Genomic DNA, 18,012 nt, shown 5'->3' with positions numbered 1-18,012 from the left:
TTTGTGAGTCCCTTGGGATGGGAGGGGCAGAGTGTGGGGTTGGTTACTCATGTGTGCTCCCTCTCACAGAAGCCTCAGTGTTCCAGGCTGAATGGTTGGGGAAACCACAGAGACTTAAGTACAAGCCTAGGCTCAGGCCCTGGGGACCAAGCCCTCAGAGCTGCTGGCCAGGAGGGTGGGGTTCCACTCAGCCTAAACAAATAATAAAGAGACTCAAAGAAGTCGTTCAGGGTGTGGAGTTTAAAAAAGCACTTAATCCTCTTGGCTGAGTCCAAATGACTCAGCCTCTCTGGGCCTCAGTTTCCTTGTTCGTTAAGAGGGATTGAACTAGTGATTTCTAAGGCAGGAGTTCTACACCTGAACATTATGGTCCATCCCCACCCCCACGCCCCATATGTGAAATCGTGTGTACACATACAGTTTTGAGGGGAAGAGAATTCACAGCCCTCGTGCACTTTTGTAAAGGGTCCATGATGCAGAAAAGGTCATGTGCGATGGCTCTGAGCAGCCCCTGCCAGACCTGGGGTTGAGGGTTGAGCCATCCATCACCAGGAAGCACTGGGACAAAGTATATTTGGTTATCGTAGAAAAGGTAGAAGATACCAAGCCAGAATGCAAAGCTAGGATGTGGATGCATTGGGCAGAGCCAGCCAGATTCTCCCAGAGCTGACGACACCTTAAAGTGAAGAAAACCAGAGCCAAACAGGGTTTTACCTTCTAAACATTAAACTTTATTACATTTCTGGTTATGTCCTTTTGTGGGATATATTTAGGGCCAAATACTTAATAGAGAAGCCCTAATTATACCCTTGGGCTGATTGGGTCTCCACCCCAGCCCATAGAGTGACCCTTGTCCCCCTTCCCCATTCCAGCTTGAGGCACTTGGTGTCATGAAGAAAGCGGTAGTTGGCTGGAGAGACGGGGCCCAAGTCTTAAATCCCCCAAGCGTGAGTTAACAAATTAAGAGGGGCGTCTCCTTCCTCTCAGCCCTCCCCGAGTCAGCAGAAGGGAAGAACCATGGGTAACACAATAAGCTTTCGTATCTCTCAGGGTGGGGGACCCCAAGGCATTTCCCCTGCCCACACCTCAGTCTCTCTTCAGCCTGGTTACTTCCTGGCCACACGGCCAGGAAGTGGTGATCCTACACACCACCCCATCTCCTGACCTTTGTCCCTCACTTTCTGCTCTGAGCAGCCTGAGCACAAGAAGCAAGAGGTCCCTCTGACTAGAGATCTCAGAAGCACCAGGGAGGCCCCAGGCAGCTTTGGAGAATGGGGACCAGGTGGCCGCAGAGGGGCGTGCTCTACCACCACAAGCCATGAGGAAGCCCCGGATAGATGCTGCTCTGTATTGGCCTCTGCGCTTGACTTTGCTCGCTCTCCTCTTCCTCCCCACCCTTAACCCAAAAGATCAGTATATATGTGCTATCGAAAGAAGAGGTTGAAGCAGGGGAGACCCACGGGCACAAACCCCCTCTACCTTCCTGAGTCAGAAGGCGCCAAGGGTTGCCGAAGAAGTACAGGATAATGCCTAAGAGTCCAGGAGGCAGGGGGCAAAGCTCTCTGGCTTTGCTGGGGGCTAAGAGAGGAAACAGCTCCAGCTATCAAGTCCAGAAGCCTGTGGCAGAAGTGGGAGAGGAAACCCCATCACCAGAAAGTCCCTCCTACCTCTCATATTCCATTTTAGCTATCAAATAGGCTCTTTTCATCCCTCCCCACTCCAACCCCAACTGTTAAGGATTTGGTGCCCCATAGTGGGCGGAGGGAGAATGCACATCTTTGGCCCAGTTCCTGCCAAGTCCACTAAGGGCAGGAGTTAGTCCCTAGTTCCTCCAACCCCACCAAGTACCTACACATCCACAGCCAGAGAGGCTACCCATCCCCGGACAGAAAGGAAAATGGGCATATTACTTGAGGGGAAGGAAAGGGGTCTAGGCCCAGACCCAGGTCACAGGGCCCAGCCCTCTAGGGAAAGGAAAGTCCAAGGTAGGGCGGAACGGGAGGTGCTCCTTAATTGCGATCCCCCAGGAGCTGCAGCACAAAGGTGAAGATGTAGACAATGTCTGTGTAGATCTGCAGGGCGCCGGTGATGTAGTCCTCCGGGCTGATGGTGTACCTCCGGTTCCCCAGGACCAGCTGTGTGTCGTAAGCCAGGAACTGCAGGACAGGAAGCCACACATGAGGACCCAGGGGCTCAGTGGTCAGCAGACCTGTCCTGGGAGCCTCTGGGCCATTAGATGTGCTTAGGGAACACGTTAATGAACAGCAGAACACGTGGTCTCTGCCATTAAGCAGTTCACAGTCCAGAAAGGGAGACAGACACGCCGTCTCCATAATACGGCCCACTGACTGTTCTCATAGCAGGCGGTGTGAACAAGAGATGGCGGGAATGCCCAGAAAATCAGTGGACCCTCTGGACAGTAGGGAAAGGGAAGGGCGGCTGTGGCCCCACTCCCTGCCTCCCAAGCAGCCTACATTCACCATCCTCCCGGTTCCTCCCCTCCGTCCCCTCAGCTCCCCTTCCTAGAGGGGGCAGGGCTTTACTCACCAAAGTGAAGCAAATGGCCCCCAAAGCAGCATAGACCATGTGCAGCCAGTAAATCTGGGGAGAAGGGACAGGGATGGCATTAGAAATCTTAGCATAGCTTGGACTGAGGCAGGCCCTCAGGACCATCTTCCCCCCTGGATGTCTGGCCAAGTGCGAAGATCCAGGAAGCTAGCTATGTGAAAGGACTACTTCTACCTTCCAGATCCTGGGAGAAATTAAGAATAGTAACATATATGGTAGAGAAAACAGAGGCCATCGTCCAATGACCATATAAAACCAATCACAGCATCCTTTAGCCTAACCAGTCTCCAAAGTTAGTCAAGGCACAGAGGTGTCCACTATGCTTCTGGAAGAAAGAAAGTGGTTGAGTTCTAGCTCTGGGAGGGGCAGACCCAGGCATGCACTGCTTGAAGAGCCCCATCGCCTTTACCCTAGTCATGGTCAGCCTTCAGTAGACCGTGTTCCTGCAGCCCAGCCTGGGAGGGACAGACTAAAGGAGAGGGCTGGGAGGGAAGCCCCCCAGCCACCCTGATAAACAGCAGAGTCAGGGAGCACCCCCAGGGCAGCCCTTCTCAACAGCCCTCCAGGGGCCTGTCCACAGAAGGGCAGGGCCAGCCATGGTCAAGTGGGCAGGCGGCCCTCCCATTCACATGCTTCCCCTTCCAGCACTGTTCTCCCCTTCCCACCATGAAGCTCCCCTCAGCCTAGGGGCCTCACACGCTGCCCCTCCCGCTGACTGGAATAAAAGAAGAGTTAGATACAGTGATCCCTAAGGTCCCTTCCACCCAAGCCCATCTTCTCGGTCCTCTGGGTTCCTCAGGCAACCTGCCTCCGAGAACCTGGTCTCAGCTGTCAGACAGATTTAACCACTGCTTCCCATAGGAATCCCATGATGCTATCCAGGGCCTCAGGTGCTATGGCTCCCAGGAACTGCCATTTCCAAAGATACCCCAATCCAGAGGATGGCACTTCAGCGTGGGTGCCTTTGCTAGCCAGTCGAGAGGTTCTGTGGGGCCTGCTACACCACAATATACAGAAAGTCTGCCCTGGGCACTGGGTTCAGTGACTCCAGCTCTCCTGGGACACTCACATATTTGAAGGACAGCACGATGGCAGTGACAATGCCAGTCACCATCATCACAATTCCCAGGACACAGAAGAGGCCTGTGCATGAGGTGAAGTCCACCTGCCAGGAAGAGAGGGGGAGGCACGTGTCAGACGGGCCACCTGTCCCAGCCAGCCAGGCCCTCCCTCTTCCTCCAGGGAGTCCCAGTGCTGCCTCCTGGGGGCCATGGGAGTGACCGTGACATTCTAAGGACAGACACAGGAAGCAGTAGTTGTGAAGGGAAGGGGATTAAGGTCTCTGAGGGAAATGCCTGGCATAGGGGTGTGGGCCCTTCCAGACCCGCTCAAGTGCCAAGCCCGGAAGGCCAGGTCTGTATAAAACAGGGGGTTGGGGTGGCCAGGGAAGGGCCCTCCAGTGCCCTCACCTTGGTCTGGAAGCAGAAGATGGTGACTGAAATGGACACCACAGCAGTGATGATCATTGCAATGATGACGGCTTTGGTGTCATACACACTGCAGGGAAGGAGTTGAGAGAGGCCAGAGGCACATGCCACACACGAATGACTCCAAAACTACTACTTCTGGAAGCATCGTGCCCAGAATCCACCCATACAGGTGGCTGCCAGCCCAGAGATGCCCCACGCTCCCCTGTAAAACACACCACCGTGTAGTAACTGTCCTTGAACGTACCTGGAAATGGTGCCGGTCATGTAGCCCATGGCAAGAGTCTGAGGGAAGGACAGAGACCAGAGTGAGACACTTAAGAAGAGAGCCGGGGCCCTGGAGGCACGGCCAGGAGGGTTTGCCAGAGCTGGCGATACGTGTGACTGAGTAGGAAAGCCCGGGGAGACCAAGGGCAGGGGTCAGGGTAAGGTCGGGGAGACAGCTAGGGACATCTTCCACCATGGCGTTCCATCCCTTCCCTGGGACCAGCCCTCCCTCACCATCTCCACAACCTGGACCTTTCTAGACTCACGAAGAGGGTCAGCAGGATAATGTTCCATGGGAAACGGCGTCTGAAGGGAAAGAAACCATAGTTAAGTGGTGTGGGGCCGGCCAGGTCTTAGAGGCTCTGTTAGCAGAAGGAAATTCTTGGCTTATGTGCCTGGAGAATTAGGCCTGGACTTGGGGGAGGCGAGGCTGGCACGGCCCTTGATACCTGCTCAGGTGTCTATGCAGGGACAAGAGGGACAATAGGACAGACCTGGGCTGTGGAGCCACAAAGACCTGGATTCGTTTGCAGCTCTCTGACTACCTGTGTGACTGTGAGAAAGTTCCTCAGCCTCTCTGAGCCTTGGGTTCTTCCTATCTGTTAAATAGTTTAAGTGCTACACATCTTGCAGGGTAGCTGTAAGAATAAGAGCTAGATAGCTAAATAGATCCCGCACACGCGAGGCACTCTGCACACGGCCGAACGATAGCCGCCGTCATCATCATCATCACTGCCGGTACGTCTCCACTTAGCTGCTCTAAGAAGTCCCCTTTCTGTGCAAAACAGCCCCACACCCCCATCCCTTCCCACTGTCTAAGTCTCTGGGACTCACCTGGGTCCCTGGCAGCAGGCAAGGGTCAGGTACGTGACCAGGAACACAGCACTGGGGAGAAGAGACAGGGAAGTAGTCTCCAGACCCACTCTGCCCCTTGGCCCCATCCCGACCCAGCCTGGCGGCACTCAGCACGCCGGCAGGCTGGAGGTCCAGAGAGCTATCTAGAAGTCTGAGGGGAAGCTACCCAGCAGGAGAAGATCACCCCAGCCAGGGGCACTGAGGACATCTGTAACAGGGGGTTTGGCCAGGGAGGAGGCTGCAGGAGCCACCGCAGAGAGGCTGCCAGAACACGGGGACTGTTCTGCAGGATGCACGTTGCCACCAGTCCCCCACCCCTGGCTCTCAGGAGTTCCGTGACACTTACACTTGGTGGCACACACCCACACTTCCCAGCACAGCTGGGAGGGCCCCTCTCCAAAAGGATCTGATCCCTGCCCCGAAAAGCTGGTCAACTGTCACCCCTCCTCTACTTGCCCCCGTGCAGAGAGGAGCACAGACTCACTAGGACGCGTAGTAGACGGCCAGGTTTGCCTTCACGAACTCGCTGACTGGCTTCCTGTGGAGCAGGGGGGACAAGAGAGGAGTCACAGCGCGGCTTTTCTGCCTCCCTGCCGAGGCCCTTCCCCCTCTTCTCTCATCGCCGACATCCCAGAGTTGAAGGCCCACCCCAAGCCACGCTCTCAGCAGGTGACCCAGAGCCCAGGACCCCAGAGCTACTTCCCAGCGGTGCGGAGAGGCCTAGAGACTCACACAAAGGTGAAGATAGCGATGATGGCCACCGTGATGAGCAGCTGGATGGAGATGATGGAGTAAACCTGGAACACAGGCAGTGATGGGGAGCACGGTCACCACACTGCACTCCCGGCCTCTCCCCAGGAAGCAGCCGGCCCCTGAGACCAAGGAGCCCAAAAGACCTTACCACCCTAGCCCTGGCCCCTCTTTCAGAGGTAGGGAGGAGGCTCCTGCCTCATTCTGAAGGATCTACTTACTCCCCTTCCACTTGGGAGCCTGCCCCAGCTGCAGCTTGGCAGAGAGGCTGCCCCCAGTAAGGGCTCAGATACTGTACACGCACCCCCCAGGGCTGACCCCCAGCCCCCGCTGCTCCCTGTCATCTCCCCCTCCCTGCCCAGCACCTGGCCTCCACTGGCACTCACTGCCCTGCCTCCGCCCCCTGCCTCACCGCACTCCCAGGTACAGCATCCGCACCTGCAGCAGTTCAGCCTGACATTGGTCAGGTATCTGTCCACCCTGAGCAGGTGCTGGGCACACGTAAGATGGGGGGGCAGGGGCTGCGAGCGAGTGCAATCAGTTCTGGCTTCAAGTTGCTCCCGTCTAACAGGAGAAGGAAGCTTGCAGGGGGCAGAACACTTCAGCAGAGGCTGCCCAGATTTTCCCAGATTGAATCTGCCCCCCAAAACAAGGTCAAGGAACAGAGGAACAAAAGGCGGGCGAACACAGTTTAGAGGAACTGGGGTCCCCTTTGAGGAGAGTGCAGGGCTACAGAAGACCCGGAAGGCAGCAGCATATGTGCGTGGAAACGGAGTGTCCCCCCGCTCCGTTCCCCCAGCCCCAGGGGCCCAGATTCACCGGCCTCCCAACCCATATCTCACCTTTCGGATGAAGGCGTGTCGGACTTTCCTGTCACTCCACTCTCCAGATCCGAAGTTGTCACTCACGGCTCTCTCCTCCACATCATAGCCCTGGCCTGGGCCTGGGGACAGATCACATATGACCAACTGGGGACCTGGGACGTGTGGCCTCAATCCCCAAGCCTCCATGGCACTATCTCACAGTCTCAGGTATCTCCAGCCAAAAGGCATGTGTTACAACTCAGGAACTCCCCAGCCAGGTCCTCTAGATACCCTCCACGTGACCAGAGCTGGTACCACAGGGAGCAGCGTACCCCTGGCCAAAGGGGGCTTAGGTGTGATCACTCTGTCAGCATGCATTTACTGAAGGGTGTGAACACCTGTGGTCACTGCCATCAAGGGGGCACGATCTCGTGAGGAATCCACGCAAGCGCGGGGCAGAGGGGCTGGCGGAGTCAGAGCAGGGGCTCCGGCGTGGAAGGAGGAAAAGGAAGATAGAAACAGCGCATGTGTGTGGAGGACGGAGAACAGAGTGTGCAGACTGATCTACATCAGGCAAACATTAGGACTCGGGGAAAACAGAAATATCAGGGGTATATGTGCACAGGACGAGGCATGACCATAAACGTGACTGATGTACCAATATTCACACCAGAACAGTACGGCCACATGACAGTTGGCTGCGCTCCAGGATTCCAGAGATGCTGCAGGGGCTCAACACATTCTTTGAATGCCTCCTTGGGAGCTGCTTTCAAAATCCGCATGTGAGCCACACAGGAAGATCTCACCACATTCTAATCTCATCTCATTTCTGACCAAATTTACCAGCCATGATGTTTATCAAACATCCAAACGACTTCTGGATGTTTGCAAAAATCAGATGTTACCTTAAGAGATGAGGATTTGTCAGCACCAAGAATATTTAAAAAACAAAAACAAAAACAAAAGTTGCTTCGGGTTGCAAAGGCAGTTCCCAAGGAAGTGAGGAGTGTGGGTGGGGTGGCAGCTGCCTCGCTGGGCAACAGAAATGGCCTCCTCAGGTCACGGCTCTGAAGGAATTAATTACTTCACCAGCCACTTTCTTATCTGATGTGTAAGTTCTGGTGTGTGTCTTATGGACCCAGTCTCCCTTCTGAATAAAGGGGCTGGTAGGTGGTCCAGGGGGCTAGGAGCTGAAGGAAAAAGCAGGGAGGTAACAAAGATGGGGAAACGGAAGGAGAGAGCTAAAGAGAAGATGAAAAAAGGGATAAAGGAAGTTGAGAAGGAAGGAAAGGAAGTAGCCTCACGTGCCATGAGTATTGCCTCCTCCCACCCACCCCCACTGCCCTTCAGGGACTCACCATAGTTCATGGGCGTCGGGTGGATGGGGGGCATAGGCTGTGGGTAGCCAGCAGGGTGACCGTAGCCAGGCTGTGGGTAAGCAGGGTACCCGCCAGGCAGGACAGATGGCTGCCCGTAGCCCCCCGGGGGCAGAGGGTCAGGGTACAGGGGGTTGCGGTCCTCATATGGAGGGGGGGCACTGGGGTGGGACATGGTGGCTCAAGGGCTGAGGGGAGACCCCAGCTGCTGGGACCTGAAAGAAAGACGAGAAAAGCAGTCATGAGTGCCCGGGCCCCGCTCACTCAGCCCCAATCCAGCCTGCCTCTGTGGAGAGGAAAGCCTCATACTTTCTCTCCCCATCACAGCGCGTCATTCCCTGCCCACAGGCCACTGTCCCCATCCCCCAGTACCATCCACCCCGCCAGCTCAGCCCCTGCCCCTCTGCCTTCACACCAGCCCTTTCTGTGTAGCTTCCTGCCATAGGAAAGCAGGAGATGGGGATTTAGTGCAGGAGCCCGAAGCAGTCACTGGGCATCAGTGGTATGAGAGCAGCAGGCCTGAGAACCACCCCGCCCCCACCCGTGTGCTCACTTAAGAAGGCCTTCCAGTGACCAGGGAAGAAGCCCGATGGCCCCAGCAAAGCCACGGGTGAGTCACAGGGCCAGCTGGGACCCACTGAAGGGGTCAGCCCAGCACCCACAGCAGCTGGCAGGAGCCCCAGGCCTGAAAGGCAGCGCCGGGGAGGAGCCAAGGCCCGACGTGGAAGACAACAAGCTAGCCCCAGGGCTGGAGCTGCCAGGCCTGGAGGCGGAGAGCCAACGGTGGCAGGCTGAGTCAGGGGCCACCTGAGAGGCCTGAGCAAGTGGGTGCACGGGGATGGCCACTGGGGCTTGGGAGGCTGCACAGAGGAGCAGGCCAGAGACAGGACTTTCTGGTTCCTTCAGATAACAGCCAAGGAGCGTCAGGCATGCGACAGCCTGTGGCTGCCACCACTCTCTTCGTGGCCTTGCCAGGGAGTGGAGTGCCAGGGAGTGCAGGGCCCCGAAGCCCCCTGGGAGGGGGAGACACACGTTTCAAAGGCCAAGTCCCTGGTGTCCCTGTGATTCCTGCCTGTTTGCCCCCCGGGTTGGTGGCCAGGATAGGAGAGAGCGCTGAGGCGTCACGCCAGATCCAGCCAGCGCCTTCTCTGAGCCTGCCTTCCCCACAGCCAGGGGAGGGCTGAGGAGTGAGGAGAAGGGAACCCCAGAAAGAGAGCCCAAAGGGACCCCAAAGTTGTACAGCCCCAGATGCTCAGCTCCGCTAAGGGAATCCAGGCCCAGAACAGTGAAGTGACTCCCAAGATCACAGAACTAGCAAGTTAATGGCACAACCAGAACCCAGGTAGGCTGAAGGTCCTGGGTAGGTGTCCTCTATATTATGCTGTGTTCTTTAGGCCCTCTTATGCCAAATAAATGGCCTTGGGGCGTGGTGTTCTCCTCTGAGGTGGCAGAGATGAAGGCTTGGGAAGAGCTAAGGAGGAGGTCCCTGGAACGGCCCTAAGCCCTGACAGAATCTGGGCCCCTTCACAGGGCCACCACCAGCCCCTAGAGCATCTCCCAAGGGAAGAACTCCAGGACCTCACAGGGAGGAAGCACGCCCAGATCAAGGTCAGCAGACATCCCAGAGGCTCTGCCAGAAGGGCGGGAGAACTGGCTTCTCTTTTGAGGGCACCCTGCAGAGTGCAGGGAGCAGATAAAGGACTGTCTTAACTCTTCTCTCTCTCGAACACAGAGAGGGGAAGGTAGCAGGGAAGGGCGGGGAGGAGGGCTCGAATAACAGGCCAAGTCAATGAGTTATTCTGAGGAAAGCTGTTCTCCATCTTCCCAGAGTGAATGGACCAGAACAGCAAGAATGTGTCAGGTCAGAAATAAGAAAACCTTCCTGACAGTGAGGGTGTGACACAGCAAACCCTCGAAAGCAGGCCATGGCAAAGGCCCCGCATGGTGGGGTAGAGCGCCCTGAGGAAACAGGGAGCGGAGAACAGGGAGACCCAACGCTGAGTGGTGTGAGTTTAAGAAACAGGGATAGTAAGTGTTTTTGAAAATATTTTGGGTTTGTCAGGGTAGGATAACATTCATAAGCAGTTATAATACCTGCATCTCCTTAATAGACTTTTTTTAAAAAGGAAGGGAGAGAAACTGGACTCTCCTGCCCTGAGGCAAGAGACTCCTTCTCCCTATAGCGCCCTCCCCCCTCCCCCTCCAAATACCCCCCCCCCCTTAACTCCACCCGGAGGAAGGCGTCCTGTCTTCGGGAAGCAGTACGGGTGGGCCACCTGTGGAGTAGGGTTATCTGTCGTTACTGCCCTGGGCCCAGCCGACAACAGGCTAAACACGGCCCACGAGACACTGGCAGGAAAGACCCTGTGGTCGGAGGCCCCAGCTGGGCCACTTGACAGTGATGTCACCATGACCTGGTCCTGTTGGCTCCTCAGGGTGCACCTCTGTGAAATGAGGTGAGTGACCCAGATGATCTCTGAGCTCATTTCCAGCTCTAATGGACTGGGACTTATCTGACAAACCCAGTTACGCGCGCGCGAGGCCTGCCCTTTGCCTGGCCAGCCAGATGCACCACCCACCAAGCCAAGCTGGGCAAACAGGTCCCTCCCCAAACCAGAGGGTGAATCAGGGAGCACGAGGCCGGGCTTGGATAGACCACCAGGACTCTGGGGTTCCGGTCCAGCACAGTGGGCCGCTGACTCTTGAAGACGCCCTCTGCCCTCCCACGCTCCTCCCTGTGACGCTTCTCGTTTCAGAGGAATTCACCAGCCGACCTCTCTGCAGGGAACACAGAAGCTCACAGTCCGGTTCTCTGGGGGCTTAGCCACCAGCCCATGCTCACCAGAGACCGGCACTGACCATTTACCTCACTCTCCGTCAGTTTCTCCATCTGGAAAGTGGGTTTAACACTATACCAGAGTTGTTATAAAAATTAAATGAGAAAATATTTTAAGTGTAGAGCACTTAAAATAGTGCCTATCTCTAGTTATTATTTCATTAAATCCTTATGATAGCCCAACAGGGTGGATATGTTGTTATCCCTTTTTACAATAAAGAAATAGAGGCTTAGAAGAATTAAGTCACTTGCCCAAGGTTACTTAGCTAGGGTGTGATGAAGTCGGTCAGCTCCAGACCGACTCCAGGGCTCTTAATGTCTCTGCGCCCATCCTCATTTGGACACCCTGCCTATCCGAACTTCACATCACTTCTCAAAGCTTCCCATCTCAGACCCTCTACTGACAAAAGAAGGCTCACACAGCAAGTGGACACTGAACCATTCAGCCCCTTCCATCATCCCCATGGTCCCCAAACCCTGTGCAACCACCAGGAGGAGAGAGAGTGGTCAGAGATGGAGATTCTTAAAGGTCAGCACTGAAAGGAAACTCACTCATCTAAGGCAAGCTGATCCCTCCCTTTACCAGCCAGCCAGCCACAGTGCAGGAGGAGGTAGAGTGACCTGTCCCTGGCCACAAAGTGGGGCCCGGGGCCAGGACTACATCCCAGCTCTCTGGTGTAGAGACCTGTGCGCCGGAGATGGAGAGAGTGTTCAGGCCAGTCAGGGGAGTAACTAAGCTCAGTCACACTCCCCTCCGAGCAGAGGGGCAGGAACCTCGGGCCCAGGGCTGCCAGCATGGGCAGCTTCTGAGCCCTCTCCCTGGCCACGGCCCAACCTACATGGAGCGCTGGCCACTTCCACGTCATTAAGGCCTCAGCTAGGGATGAGGTTTGGGCCTGGCATGTGACTAGGTAGTAGGGAAAGGGAGGAGTGGTCAGTATTTACTTTCATGACTGTGACTAAAGGTGGGAACCACAGGAGAACGTGGAGTCCAAAGGGTAGGAGGGGAAAGAGGCGGGAGAAGATACAAAGTGAGTATGACCGATACCCAGAGACTGGAAACCAGGAATCAGGTCATCTGAGTTCCGCTGGTAGCTACCGGAGGGGCTCACAGTCTCCAGGGGCCAAAAAGGACCTTTAAGGTTCCCCATCGGAAGCCTGAATTTTCCTAAAATACAGTAGGCATTCGGCTTCTGTTGTTGGCATACACGCTCCAACAACAGGAAGCAAGGCTGTTCCATTGCTGGCAGCTTGAATCATTACAACATTCTTGCTCACAATGCAGCTTATCAAGACATTCAGACATTATCAAGACATGGAGACATTCAGACTCCACCCCATCCTTGTCAAGTTAGATCTAAGCTCGCTCCCCATTCTCATGACCCCATTCTCATGTCTCATCAGGAAGGAGCCAGAACCTCTCCTTTCTCCTACATGACCCGCAGGCCCAGCCATCGGAAGTGGGTGGGCTCAAACACAGGACTTGTTGGCTGTCAAGGTTTTCAGAGGCAACCTCGGGGAAGCCATCTCCTTCCCCTGGCGCCATCTCAGTGTGGCCAGCATGCTCCCAGCCAGCTGGGGCCCAGGTTCAGGCTCCCTGGAGGGCATCTGAAGGGTTAAGGCTCTGGAATCTGCTGAGAGGAAGCTGGAGCTACTGGGGTTACAGCAAGAGGGTGCGTGTGTATGTGTATGTGTGTCGGAGGGAGGGGCGGAAAGGAGCAGCTGACTGGTCCAGGCAGCCTGCCCTCCTCCCTGCCAGGAACGGGTGCCCGGAGCCAGAATGGAAAGAATAGCTCAGAGTGCGCATCTCAGGAAACCCCACCCAGCCGGAAACCCCACCCAGCCGGCACAGCAGCGCAGGCCCTGGCCTCTTGTGACCTGGCCTCTTGTGACAGCCTCCTTCCCTCCCCTTTCCTCTACCTACCCCAACTCCCCCAGCTCTTCACTCCCCTCCAAGACAACGCTTCGCCCTCCTAACCCAGCACGTAGCCAGGAGGGCAGAGGAGTAAAAAGATCCACCAGGACTGGCTGGGCACGCCACCAGGCCTGACGCACACAGACCAAGAGGCCCAGAATCAACTTATCCTTCCATCCGCCTGGCCTCTGTGGTCAACAGGATGACGCCGAGAGGATCTAAAAACTGAAACGTCAGAGCTGGAATGAACTTTACAAATCATCTGGTCATTTGACAGACCAGGAAACCCCAGAGCCAAGAAAGTTCCTGCCCAGCCCGTGACAGGCCCTCTTGGTCATGGGTTTGGAACTTTCATTCCCAGCCCTGCCCACTGTCTGAGAACTCAGAGTAACAGATGCCAGCGCACGCATTGCTGAGACAGAGCCAGAACAAGTCCCCATCCCCCCAGTTCTCCGTGCCCTCCTGCTCAGAAACAGATAAGGCTGCCAACCCATGACTTCCCTCCCACCCCGGTCTCTAACCAGGGTAGCCTCTCTCCAACCAGGAACTGAGAAGGTGGCTCCAGCCTCCCAGGAAGGGGAAGCCACCCTGGAGGGCATGGGAAGACCCAAGCACTAGAGTCCCCCCATCACCCTTCTCCAGGGGAGCAAAGCAGTGTCATCAGTGCAGGTGAACTCGGAGACCCCAGCCAAGCCAGTGGTCAGAACAGCTGGGGAGTGCAGATAAGGAAAGCAGACAGCAATAACCAGGGCTGGATGCAGCTTCAGAAGCACAGCCCCATCCATCTCCTTTGTGTTTCATCTTCTCCTACCTTTTCAGTTGAACTTCAAGATGAGGAGGGGGAAAGTCAGACAGATAATTAACAACCCACAGCAGAGAAGGGAGACAAACCCCTCCCTGCGGTGGGCAGGGAAGGAAGAGAACCACTTAGAGCAGCAAGTACTGTGTATTTACTACTGGGTACCAAGGATGTCTGCTCCTCACAAGGGCCCTATGAGGGGCATATCCTTATCCCTACCCTACAAATGAGAAAACTGAAATTCAGAGAAAACCCGACCCAAGGTCCCACAGCAGGCGAACAGCAGAGATAGGTCTGAACCCGGATCTGACGTCTGACTTAGAGTGCCCTTTGCTTTTACACCTGCCTGGAGCAAAAGCCCCTGAAGCCCCCACCAGTCACCTGTGTGAATAGGCCAATACCAACACGTGGGGCCAGCTGAGGTAGTGAAGACCTTTCTCATTGACACCAATTCCTTTTCCCTCGTAGAAAGTCGATCTTTGCCAGAGCCCCGGGTTAGGAGGCAGGGAGCTGAGTTCTTGTCCTGGCTCTGGTCCTGACTCCACTGTGTGAGTCAGGGCTGGCCACCGCACATCTCTGGGCTCAAGTTTTCTCATCCGTAAAGCAAGTGCACTGAACCAAAAGATCAAAGTCCATTCGGACTCTAAGAGTCTCTGCTTTTGAACGAACAGCCTAACAGACCAGAGCAGAAGGCTTCAGGGCGGAATGACTTGCTTCCTAAAGAATCTCCGCCGGATGTGAAACTGGTCTGGACGATGGCTACAGAGGCAGAGGCACAGGGCATGACCTGGGCCTGGGGGTAGCCATAACTCCCTCTCCTCCCAGACTGCCCTCTGGACCCTGCGGCCAGCATCTCCTGGGTCTCACTCACCACAGAGCCTGCAGAGAAGCAGCGACACGCTGCAGAAGAGAAAGAGTACGAGGCAGGAAGTCAAGAGATCTGGGTTCAAGTTCTAACTCTGTCACTAACTAGTTGTGGGGATCCAGGCAAATGACCTCCCTTGGCCTCCTTTTCCCCCAAATCAGCCCACATCGGGGAAAGGAAGAGGGATTAGTTACCCGAACCAGAGAGTGGAAAGCTAGACTCATCCAGCCAGGCATTTCCCAGACTGCTCTGAAGAGCACTGCCCCAAGAGATGTTAATGGATGAGCTCAGAAACAGATAAGTCTGAAAAACAACCCATATCCCCTTTTGGAAATTCACAAGGCACAATGGCATAGGAAGCCTCTGAGAAGTTCTGCACTGAGCAAACGTGTTCACCTTTGTTCCTTCAAACATCCTTAAGCCTGGAACATTGTTATCAGGGCACACCTAGTTACCATCCTGTGGCGTGCTGGCCAGGCCACCTTTGTTTTACAGATTGACCTCAGAATGATTCATGTCCTAACTCCTCATATCGTAAAACCCCTGTCCTCACCCCCAGCCCCTCAGAATAGTCACATTCAGTACCAGGCATGCCCCCTCACTCTCAGAGCCAGCTCAATGCCCGGATCCTCTGCGAGGGGCCTTCCTCTCCCCTGTCCCCAGAGCCGCTATAATCTCCAAAACGGGACTCACTGCCAAGGGCTGGGGGACATCTCCAACCAGCACAGAGCCAGGAGGCTGCGATCCCCTAACATCGCCTTCATGTAATAGGAAAAAATACCAATCGTTACATATGAGAATAAGGACTCATTCTCATCCTCCTCCCTGACCCTCTAGGTACCTGGCACTGTGGCCTGTGGACTTCTGGGCATCATTTCTACTTTAAAACAAGGCCCAGGTTTTGGCCTAGGTCCCCAGAATCAGGGTTGGAAGATTCTGTCAAGGCCATCTCCTCCACAGCATTCCCAACAGAACACTCCAGAAAGCCCACATCAGGGTTAACCATACTGTTAGCAGAGACCTTCTCCCCAAGTTGCTGTATGAGCTTCCACTCTGGCCCTTCCAGTGTGTGTCCCTTGCCTGGGGCTTCTGCTCTTTCTGAAGGGTACAGGGTGACAAGTTTGGGGGATGGAAGTGCTCTTCCAGCTGAGCCATTCCCCTGGGAGGAGGCTGAGCTGAGGTGGCTATTACCCCAGCTCATGAAGTGAGGTTCTCCCCACACCTGAGGGGTACCCTGTCATTACCTCTCTGAGGTGCCTGTTTTTACAGGTGAGGCCCTGAGGTCACGGCACAAGATGACAGGAAGTCAGGGCACTTGACCCTGTGTGGTCCCACCACTACTTTCTAAGTTTGAAACTGGGTCTCGGGGTCCTCATGGCTGGGTCTCTGGGTCCTCATGGCTGGAGAGGTGGGGAGAGCAGGCAGGTGAGGAGGAAGTATGGCTGCCCCCTTGCCCCTGACAAAGCAGCCCCAAGGAAGCACTTGGCTCCTCCTGCCACCACCAGCCAAGCCAAAGGCGCCAGCTTTGAAACCAAAGCTCACCAGTGAGATGAATATTTCAGAGCCCCAGAGAACTGGACACCCGAGGGACCTTCCATGACATCTGCCTCTGACCCTGGTTCCCAGGCCTACCCCCCTCATCCCATGTCCAGGTTCCTCAGGGGGAACCCCAACCCCTGGATACCACACAGAGGCCACCGTGGGGTCAGAAGGGATAGTGACCCCCAGCGGACAAGAGCTGGTGCAGAACCCGCAAGATCAGGGCCGAGCCTCCCAGCAGCCTTCCTCCACTGCCCCTCCCGCTGTCCTCTGTCTCCACGGTTTTCCCCTTTCCCATTTTCCTGTTTGGTTTTAACTCCGACCCGAAGGGGCCATGTGGAGGATAGTATTGATACTTTCGGGTAGCTTTCTGAATCCAGTCTGAGGGCAGTGGCTAGAAGGGGGTGGACTGAGGCAAAGTCGTGGTGACAGAGGTGGCAGGTTCCCCACGCGAAGAATGGGGGCTGCTCATGGCTTCCACCCGGTCCCCAACTCACTCAAATACTCAGTCACCTGTCTACACCAAAGCTGCCACCAGGGCGTGCAGAGCCAAGCCGAGGCCAGGCCAGGCCCTGGGCCGCCTCCCCTCCCCCTCCCACCAGCTTAAGGCCGTGACAGCCTTTATCCCACGCACAGCTGGCCACCCTGGGGCTGGCACTGTGGACACGCCCAGCGACAGATACGCGCCAGGAAGCGGGGGACAGGACACCCTCAGACTCTGGCCCGATCGTGCCCACAACCCGCGGCTCGGCTCCCAAGGCTAAACAGGCGCCACTCGCCCGCCCGGGGCGCACAGGGAAAGAGAAACTCCAAAGGTGAGGGAGACAGAGCCCCATTCTGGCCCGCTGCGCACTCCAAGAAAGTTTGCGACCCCATCCCAGCGCCGCCCCAGCCCTGGCCGGGTCCCCGCCGGCCCGCGGCCCCCCACTCCCGCCGGCCCCGGGCCCCTGGCTTGCCTGCCGCTCCCGACGGTGCGTCCCCGGCCTCCCGGTGTCGCAAGTTGAGTACCCCCTCGCCGGCCTGGACTGGACTGGTGTTCCACGCCCCGCCCCGTCGCGCAGGCCCCAGCCGGGCGCTGGGGTCCGCCCCGGTCCCGCCCGCATCCTCCCCGGTCCCGCCCGCGTCTGCCCTGTTCGCGCTCCTCCCAAGTCCCTGAGGACTTCCTAGTGTCTTCGGATTTTAAGGCATTACGTGATCATTGTTGGAAACTCAAAACTACAGGAAAAGATCACTTCTTCCCACTCCTCCCGACTCCCAGCGGCAAGCGCTTGCTTTTGATGCTTCTTTGCCTATATATATCTACGTATTTTACTTGTTTTATACGATGTTTTGCTTGTCGCTTTTTTTTTTACTTCACATTTTTGCATGAACATTTTTCTTGTCACTAAATATTCTTCAAAAGCATAATTTTAAAGCCACAAAGTATTCTATCACACAGCTATTGCTGATTTATTAAATCGGTTTCCTACTTTTAAGGACATTTAAATTGTTTCCCATTTTTCTCATTATGAAACATAAATCAGTGATGAACATCCTTGACAATTCTATGCTTTTAAGCCAAATGTACTTTTCAAGTTTTAAACTTCAAACGTCCAAATGCAGAGATAGATGGAACTTAGAACCTCTGCCCCTGGGAACTAAGACATTGCCTGCCTGAAGTTACTTCAACCAGGAAAGCAGGTGTTTTAGAGTCAGAGATCCTGGGGTGTAGATCACTACAATCAGTGCACAACATTGTGTTGGGGGCTTTGCACCTGTAGTCTCAACCCTCACAGCCACTAACGGTAGAATGTACTAGTCATTCCGTTTTACAGGCAAGGAAATAGGTTCTGGGAAGTTTTGAAACGTTGCCGGAGTTTACATAGTTCCAAAGTCCATGGTTTTTTTCCATTACGCCAAGGCTACCGGTAGATGAACGGCTTTGTTTAAGGTGTTTATCTCGTGCTAGTAGC

At 55.5% G+C, this 18,012-nt stretch overlaps 1 protein-coding gene across 1 annotated transcript; it reads right to left on the bottom strand.

Annotated features, from left to right (window-relative positions):
* Window positions 1-708: 708 nt before the first annotated feature.
* Window positions 709-17,174, bottom strand: TMBIM1 (transmembrane BAX inhibitor motif containing 1). The gene is made up of 12 exons (XM_082396603.1): window positions 17,017-17,174; window positions 8,089-8,321; window positions 6,770-6,870; window positions 5,910-5,974; window positions 5,662-5,715; window positions 5,157-5,207; window positions 4,589-4,628; window positions 4,303-4,340; window positions 4,038-4,125; window positions 3,638-3,733; window positions 2,548-2,601; window positions 709-2,156 (listed from the first exon to the last, which is right to left on the bottom strand). Exons 2-12 carry the CDS (start codon window positions 8,279-8,281, stop codon window positions 2,010-2,012), a joined length of 927 nt encoding a protein of 308 aa, XP_082252729.1. The 5' UTR covers window positions 8,282-8,321; window positions 17,017-17,174; the 3' UTR covers window positions 709-2,009.
* Between the last annotated feature and the right edge of the window lie 838 nt (window positions 17,175-18,012).

This window comes from Balaenoptera borealis (genome assembly GCF_965194805.1).
Source record: "Balaenoptera borealis genome assembly, chromosome: 6".
Lineage (NCBI taxonomy): Eukaryota > Metazoa > Chordata > Mammalia > Artiodactyla > Balaenopteridae > Balaenoptera > Balaenoptera borealis.
This window is presented reverse-complemented; position numbering and strand designations above follow the sequence as displayed.

Coding starts and splice junctions, on each gene's coding strand:
- TMBIM1 (XM_082396603.1), bottom strand. CDS start 8,281: ATGTCCCACCCCAGTGCCCCCCCTCCATATGAGGACCGCAACCCCCTG. Junction 6,871..8,088: donor CCCGACGCCCATGAACTATG/GTGAGTCCCTGA, acceptor ATCTGTCCCCAG/GCCCAGGCCAGGGCTATGAT. Junction 5,208..5,661: donor GCCGTCTACTACGCGTCCTA/GTGAGTCTGTGC, acceptor TCTTCTCCCCAG/TGCTGTGTTCCTGGTCACGT.